Source organism: Stigmatopora argus, chromosome 20, assembly GCF_051989625.1.
Source record: "Stigmatopora argus isolate UIUO_Sarg chromosome 20, RoL_Sarg_1.0, whole genome shotgun sequence".
In the NCBI taxonomy this organism is placed as follows: domain Eukaryota; kingdom Metazoa; phylum Chordata; class Actinopteri; order Syngnathiformes; family Syngnathidae; genus Stigmatopora; species Stigmatopora argus.
Window position 1 is genome coordinate 6233619 of NC_135406.1, and position 9002 is coordinate 6242620.

The following is a 9002-nucleotide window of genomic DNA, read 5'->3' on the forward strand; positions in this document are numbered from 1 at the left end:
AGAGACTCGAGTTGGAAAACAAGTGCAGGAAACGTCCTGCCTCAACACTGGAAAGGCAGAGCCAAGCGGTCCGCTCTTGGACGGGGACCCAATCTACATCAACAACATCGGGGTTCCCTGCGGCGTACCAGATGAGTATAAGCTCGCTGACCAAATTGCACGACTCCAGAACAGGACGGAGGAAGGGTTTGCAGCCATCCATGAACAGTTGTCGGTGACCTCCTTGATGGCCTTCCAGAACAGAATTGCTATTGACATGCTCCTGGCAGAGAAAGGTGGCGTGTGCTCCATCTTTGGCGACCAATGCTGCACGTTCATCCCTAACAACACAGCAGCTGACGGGAGTTTAACCAAGGCCCTGGAGGGCCTTCGATCCCTCAACAGCAAGATGAAAGAACATTCTGGAATCGACACCTCAATGTGGGGCGAATTTGGTAGCATGTTTGGCAGATACAAACAGTTGGTTGTATCAGTTTTAATGTCAATCGCTGTTTATGCTGCCATTCTCACAACTTGTGGATGTTGTTGTATTCCCTGTATTCGTACGTTATGTCAAAGATTAATAACAAATGCCTAGAACCAGTCAAATCCGAAATGTATGCCTTATTGACATCTGGAGGCGAACCACGGGATGACGACGACGCCGACGCATCTGGGGATGAGGAGGAAATGCAGTTCACTGGACTGCCTGACATGTTCCCAGATGCTAAAGACTATGGCATTGACTTTTGAGTGTAACGTTTTTCTGTTATTTTTGTGATCCTGTAATGTGAAAATCTGAAAAGAAGGGGTTATGGATGATGATATTTTATAGCGGAATCCGGATAAACAGGAGGGTTATGTTGGAATTATTTTATATAAGTTATCCTGATTCTGGTATGACTGTTGAAATGTTAGTTAATAGAATTGGGGATGTCTTGACTCCCTGGGGAAAGTTTCACCTTATTCATCAAAGAGGAACTACCCCAGGGGGTCTGTTTGTCTGTTTTGTGAGGGTTGCAAGATATCGGGAAGAAGACTATAAAGATGTTATCTTGAAGGGGCATATGGTCATGATCAAAGAACCTTTTGTAACTGGGAGAGATCTCTCTCTCCTTTGATCAGCTTGAAACTTCCTGTAACTTGGACACTCCCAAAACACAATAAGAGACTTGGCGAGGGGAGATTTTCTTCAGAGTGTTTTTTGGAGGACTGTGACAGGGACAGTCTCTGAACCTCTCATTTTTTAAATAAAGTTAACTAAAATTCTCTGTGATTTCCTTCTTTTCAGGTTGGTGAAACAAATGTCTGGTGTTTAAACCTAACATTTTGCTTATGCTATGTTTAAATCAGATTACCTTTGAATGTTTTGGTAATGTGCCGCTAAATGGACCGAAGAGTATGCCACTCGTCAGAATGCCTTGTGGACTGAGACGACGTCACAAGGCAACTCCTTGCAAGTTGTAAGCAGATATGTTGAAAGATGGTTTTCCTATTTTAATTAAATATTACTAATAATGATTTAAAAGGTTTTAATCATTATTCCAACAGTTTGCAAATCAATTGAATGATGCCATAAAAAAGAAAACTGTGCAATCGTCATTAGGTCGCTTCTTTTGGCCAGTTTCTAATACATAAATCTCTCTCTCTCTCTACAGTACTGTACATATTCTCTCCATTTTTTTTTTCAGTACAAACCAATGCGTGTTATTTACTTACTTAGGGAGGGAGGGAGGGAGGGAGGGAGAGGCAAAGAGGGTGAGGGAGGGAGAGATGGAGAGAGGGAGAGCAAGAGAGCGAGAGAGAGAGATTAAATCGGATTTAAAGAACTGGATATAAAGCCTTAAATATTTTTCATAGATCTAAAACAATGTTTATTTGAGCTTTTATTCTCAATAAGGGAAGAATCATTTGTTGAAAATATTTCTATATAGTTATTTTTACATTTTACAAAATACTTATTGAACTAAAACATAAAAAGAACAAAATTGGAGGGAAAAATTGCAAATATTCGTTAAAAATGGGAAAATCAAGACATAATTTACATCTAGTGGTTGGTCCGGATTAAGGGAATAATGTAAATAAAAGAAAAAACAAACTTTTCCTTTTGGATTTAAGACACCTTTGAGAAATTGCTAATTTTCTGATATAATTTCTTAAAATGTGCTTCTTCGATAACTTGTGATTGCCAGTGTCTTAAATATTGTGTACAGTGTCCACGAATACTGAACTTAGAATGAAACAAATTTTCTCCTGACCACGAGAGAGCAGTACGTAAATAAGAGACTGATTCCTGCGAGTTCAAACCGTTTCAACGAAGAACTACCTCTCCCGTGATGCCAATCGTCAAAACAGAACAGCACCATTATCAAGGGCGATTATTTTCTGCGCATGCGCGTTTTGCCACGCCTCTTTTTGAGACGCGATCTTCAAGTGATTTATGTTTAATTTAATTTTCAATTTAATTCAAACCTGCGCAAACATTTTTTTGCTCAAACCACATGTCAGAAAATTTGAATAATAATTATTTCCTATGTCCAAATCTCTTACATTTATAAACTTAATGCATCGAAGGAAGTGACGCTGCCACCGCGCATGCCCAATTTTCGCCACCAAACTTAACCTATGGGTCCCCGTCGTGTCTAGCTTCAGCTACTTTATGACCTTAAATATTAGCCAAAATCCTTTTCAAGACCTCGTTGAAGCTTTGTGCGCTACTTTAGCTAAGCCTGTTAGCATATATCAAAGGAATAACTCTTCAAGTCGTCGAAGAACTTTGAAGCTTTGCGGCCTACCTTAGCTTAGCCTAGCTAGCAGCTATCAATGGCGTCTCCATCAGAATTTACGTGTGGGAAAAGAGCAGCAACGTTCCACGAGGAAAACTCGATATTTTGCAAAATAATGCAAGGTGGGTCCATTTTTATATCTATATATTCCCTTCATCATAAAGGCTTAATGGTAATTGTAGAAGTGCTATTTTTGTGCGCTGCAATTGCAAATTCAAGTACAGTAATCCCTCAGCATTTCACTACATCGCAGATTTTTTCTGGGGAAAATGTTTTTTAAATTATTTTTCAAGCGGAAGCAACTCCAATGTCTTCCGCTTGCTAATACGACTCAGCACTGAAGATTTTTATTTTATTTTAAGTTCATAAAAAATGTGAAAAGTGGCCCAGAATTTACCTTTTTATTTTGATGCGTGTGGGTTTTCTCCGGGCACTCCGGCTTCCTCCCACATTCTAAAGACATGGTAGGCTGATTGGACACTCTAAATTGCTCCTAGGTGTGAGTGTGAATGGTTGTCTGTCTTGTTGTGCCCTGCGAATGGCTGGCCAACAATTCAGGGTGCCCCGCCTCTGGCCCAAAGTCAGCTGGGATAGGCTCCCCCCCGACTCTGATGAGGATAAAGCGGTTCAGAAAATGAGATGAGATTAAAGAATCATTTGGGTTTAATAAAATAAAACATTTTTAAACATTGAAATGTGTAAGTGTGCTCTTAATTGTACTTTAATTTTGAAGGTGAACTCTTTTTTTCCTCAAACTGTTGATTACAATGCGGGTCACCCGCGAGTGCTATATGCTTATTCCTTGTTAATTAAACATTTGCTGTGGCAGCCAGCATATTTCAGGAATACCTTGACATACGAGTGTCCCAATTTACGGAAAATTTAAGAAACGAGCTAAATTCAGAGCCATTTTTTTCCTTGAGAAATGAGACAAATTGGAGATACGAACTTATTGAGATGGTTCCGGGTGGTCAAATATGTGTGGGTGTGTATAGTCATTTGAGTTGATTTCAGTTAAATTTCAAGTTAATGTCATGTTACGAGCCTAGCCACCGCCGATATAAGTATAAGACTTTACATTCCCAGTCTAACCTAAAGGACTTCTCGTTAGATAGACAGATTATGAAACATATCATTTATTTTCGTGTCTTTGCAGGTTTCAGAGAATATCTTGGTCCTGATGGGAAAGAGTCTGTTGGCCTTAAAAAGGAACTTGAGCTCACCCAAATCAAAGAGGAGGAGCCAGAAATCTCTCAACAACAAATGAGAGACGAGCGACTTCCAATCAAGAAGGAGGAAGATGATGTCACCTGGTCACTTGGTGAAATCCTGAAGAGGGAAGAGGATCTGGTCATGACCAGCAGAGGGGCGGAGCCTGCACACACCTTAACGTTACCCCAAATTAAAGAGGAGGAGGCAGAGTTCCCTCAACAGCAAATCAAAAAGGAGGAAGAAGATGTCACCGTGTCAACTGGTGAGCCTTTCAAGAGTGAAGATGATCTGGGCGTGGCCGGCAGAGGGGCGGAGCCTCCGAACGCCAACTCAGCAGAAGGGCAAACAGACAATTTAATTGCTCCGTTATCAGATAGCGAAGACTTGCTTTATGACAATGAAGGTCTTAAGGACGGCAAACTCTGGAAATGCTCTCAGTGTGGAAAAACCTTTGGGAAAAAGTCTACTTTGAAAAGACATATTCTTACCCACACTGGGGAGAAACCCTTTTCGTGTACAGTTTGTGGTAAAACATTTACAGAGAAGGGAACCTTAAAAAGGCACACAAGAACCCACACTGGTGAAAAACCATTTTCGTGTTCAGTTTGTGGTAAACGATTTAAAGAGAAGAAAACCTTAAAAAGGCACACAAGAACCCACACTGGTGAAAAACCATTTTCGTGTTCAGTTTGTGGTCAAAGATTTACACACAAGCAAAACTTAAAAAGGCACACAAGAACCCACACTGGTGAAAAACCATTTTCGTGTTCAGTTTGCGGTAAAGCCTTTTCTGAACAGCATCACTTAAATAATCATGCAAGAATACACACAGGTGAAAATTTATTTTCGTGTTCAGTTTGTGGTAAAAGATTTACAGAGAAGGGATCCTTAAAAAAGCACACAAGAACCTACACTGGTGAAAAACCAGTTTCGTGTTCAGTTTGTGGTAAAGCCTTTTCTCATAAGCAAGTTTTACGAATACACACAAGAACCCACACTGGTGAAAAACCATTTTCGTGTTCAGTTTGCGGTAAAGCCTTTTCTCAAAAGCAATGCTTTAAAACGCACACAATAACCCACACTGGTGAAAAACCATTTTCGTGTTCAGTTTGTGGTAAAAGATTTACAGAGAAGGGAACCTTAAAAAGTCACACAAGAACCCACACTGGTGAAAAACCATTTTCGTGTTCAGTTTGTGGTCAAAGATTCACACGGAAGGTATTCTTAACTATTCATGCAAGAACACACACAGGTTAAAAGCCATTCTCGTGTGCAGTTTGCGGTAAAGCCTTTTCTCAAAAGCAAGATTTCCAAAAACACAAGAATCCATGCTGGTCATTTTCGTGTTCAGTTTGTGGTAAAACATTTGCAGATAAGGGAACGATAAAAACCCACATAAGAACCAACACTGGTGAAAAAACAATTTCCTGCTCAGTTTGTGGTCGAACATTTTCCCAAAGGAGAAGCTTAAAAGAACACTTATGTGGCCACAGATTCGCTTCAACAGCCCAATTAAAAAGCTACACAATTCAAAAACCTTTTTCAGGTGCAGTTAATTTTCCAACATTTTCACAGAAAGGAACCTGAAAAGAAGACTTAACCCGCAGTGGCGAAAAGCCCTTTCTTTGCTCAATTTGTGGTTCAACACATTGGTTAAAAATACTTATTAATTCATAATACTAAGTTTGTTGCCAAGGATTTATTCATAAGACTTAAAAGAAACAAACGTGTGTGTATGTTATCTATTAATTGGCAAAAATGACGAGAATCCCTCGTGTCATTTTTTAATCATGTTGATAAAATTAGTCTGCTGTGAATTTGTCTCTTTGAAAAAGAGTAAAACAAGTCAAATGTTGTTTTATTTCATTTCTTCAGAATTTTCTATTAGCTTTGTAAACTACATTATTTTCCTCTTTTTAACTATAAGAACCGACTTTGGGTTTATGTTGGAGTAGTTCTTTTCGCTTTTTATATTTATCCGAACTGATTTGATTTGTATGTAAATAGACCTGGCAGTCGGTATATGAAGTCAAATATGAACTGTTTTTTTTTAAATTTTATTTTAATTTTGAACAAACAGATAATACTCAATATTCTTATGTATAATCATTAGTATGAAAAAAATATTGATGGCTTGAAACTTATCGTTGTGATTGTACATTGCTTTCACCTGTGGTTGCCTCCCCTGTGTGTCACCCACCTGTTTTCCATGTCTCGTTAACCCATGGCTTACTGCTTCCTGTGGCTTTTTGTTCATTTTAATTTTGGGGGGTGTAATTTTTTATTTTTGGCTTAGGGTTTTCAGTTTGCTTTTTGTGTTTTGAATTAAAACTCTATGTATACCGTAATTATTTTATTGACTCACTACGAGTGATGGGTTTGTGAGCATCACTTGTCGTTTCCATACAGTGACCCACTGCTTCGCAAAATACTGACACCTTGTGGACATTAAAAATCACTGCAGGAAACTTTATACAAAAAGCCCAAGGGTGCATTGACGTGTGTATATATATATATATATATATATATATATATATATATATATATATCATTGGTGGGCCGTCAGGGCCTTCAAGGCCTTCTCTGCTGGCCTAAGAAATATCTGAATCATATTATATTTTGTCCATCAATACGTACTTATTATTCAAAATGGTCTGTTAGCTTCCTTACATTGCTTTTGCCCCTGGTTGCACTGCTTCCAAATGTGTGTTTTCGTATTGAAGCATTTAACCAATCACATTTCAGCCATTATTTGTTGCCAGATCAGATCTGCCTCAAGCCTTCACAATCAGTTATGCGGGCTCTGCTGCATTAAACTAGACTGTTGCTTTTAACCAATCAGATTTCGAGTTGGCAACCCCACAATGCTTCTTCATACGCATTGGCATTTTGCTGGCTGGGATACGTCATTGCTTTCACCAACTATGATTGGCTAGTAGGCAGGCCACAGCCATCGTGAGGCAGCCAGAGATCGCAAACTCCACCCACAATGGCCGACAGAGGCAAAAACAAATGGATTCTGTTGCAGATTTGCTCAAAAAGCTATTTTCCAGAAAAAAATGGACATCATTAAGAAAGGGCGGTCAACTCCGAAGCTAGCAAGCCTGTCACAGCCGGGAAAATGGTGTTTGCGCCACTTTTAGTGCGCTAACTTATCTGCACAAGCAAATATATTGTTGTGTTGATTTAAAGCCCTTTTCAAAATGGACTATGCCGGAAATATGACAGGACAGGCTCGACTTTCATCATTAGCTTCGATGGCGATAGGAAAGAAGGAAGAAAGAAAGGAGGATGGATATTGTGTACAGTTAAGAATTTTTGGTGAGTATAATATGGCTATATTCCTAAATAATATTTCAATTGTGGGCCTGGTTCTGATATCTGAAAAGATCCAGTGTTTGTATTTAATCACTAAATGCTGCTAGGATGTGGATTTTACCCCAGTTTAATTTCACCCCCTGGCCTGGTTGTAATGTCTCAAAAGCTCGAGTATTTATATTCAATCAATAAATGCTGCTAGGAAGTGGATTTTACCTAATTTTAGTGCATTTTTTGTCATTTCACGTATGGACGTAACGACGTTCATCGCTGTCTTTTTACCGGTGTGTGTGTGTGTGTGTGTGTGTGTCTGTCTATATGTATGTATGTACATGTGTGTGTATATGTGTGTATGTATCAGTGGCGGGCCGTCAGGGCCTTCAAGGCCTTCTCTGCTGGCCTAAGAAATATCTGAATCATATATTTTGTCCATCAATACTTATTATTCCAAATGGTCTGTTAGCTTCCTTTCATTGCTTTCCCCCCTGGTTAAACTGCTTCCAGATGTGTGTTTTCATATTGAAGCATTTAACCAATTACATTTCAGCCATTATTTGTTGCCAGATCAGATCTGCCTCAAAGACTTCACAATCAGTTCTTGCGGGCTCTGCTGCATTAAACTAGACTGTTGCTTTTAACCAATCAGATTTCGAGTTGGCAACCCCACAATTATTTTTCATAGGCGTTAGCATTTTGCTGGCTGGGACATGTCATTGCTTTCACAAACTATGATTGGCTCGTAGGCGGGTCAAAGCAGCCAGAGATCGCAAACTCCACCCACATGGCCGACAGTGGCAAAAACAAATGAATTCTGTTGCAGATTTCTCTCACAAAGCTATTTTCCAGACGGACTTTTCCAGAAAAAAAATGGACATCATTAAGAAAGGGCGGTCAACTCCGAAGCTAGCAAGCCTGTTACAGCCAGGAATATGTTGTGTGCGGCACTTTCAGTGTGCTAACTTAGCTCCATAAGCAAATAGTATATTGTTGTTTTGATTTAAAGCCATTTTCAAAACGGACTATGCCAGAAATATGACAGGATAGGCTCGACTTTCATCATTAGCTTCGATGGCGATAGGAAAGAAGGAAGAAAGAAAGGAGGATGGATATTGTGTAAAAAGGATTTTTGGTGAGTAAAATATGGCCATATTCCTAAATAATATTTCAATTGTGGGCCAAGTTCTGATATCTGAAAAGCTCCAGTGTTTGTATTTAAGCTCTAGTGTTTGTATTTAATCACAAAATGCTGCTAGGAAGTGGATTTTAGCCCAGTTTAGTTTTTGGCGTTTCACCATTGACGTCCATCGCTGTCTTTTCCCAGGAAAAATCACCCCCCTGGCCTGGTTGTAATGTCTCAAAAGCTCAAGTATTTGTATTCAATCAATAAATGATGCTAGGAAGTGGATTTTACCTAATATTAGTGCATTTTTTGTCATTTCACGTATGGACGTATCGACGTTCATCGCTGTCTTTTTACCGGGGAAATGATACTCCGGGCCCGGTTCTGATGTCTAAAAAGCTCCAGTATTTGTATTTAATCAATAAATGCTGTTTTCGACTGGATTTTACCCCATTTTCGGGCAATGTTTGCCCGTACGCCATTGAAATTCATCACTGTCTTTTCCCGGGAAAATCACCCCCTGGCCTGGTTTTAATGTCTGAAAAGCTCCAGTATTTGTATTTAATCATGAAATGCTGCTAGGAAGT

The 9002-nt window shown here is 39.4% G+C and overlaps 1 protein-coding gene and 1 long non-coding RNA gene across 2 annotated transcripts in view; both read left to right on the forward strand.

Moving 5' to 3' along the window:
* The window catches only part of LOC144065962 (uncharacterized), a 174673-nt gene that overhangs the window by 28584 nt on the left and 137087 nt on the right, over positions 1–9002 (forward strand). The window lies entirely within an intron of this gene.
* On the forward strand, positions 4293–5234 carry LOC144066093 (uncharacterized; the record flags this gene model as incomplete). The annotated part of the gene is made up of 1 exon (XM_077589442.1): positions 4293–5234. A coding segment is annotated over one exon (942 nt), but the record flags the coding sequence as incomplete, so codon positions are not given.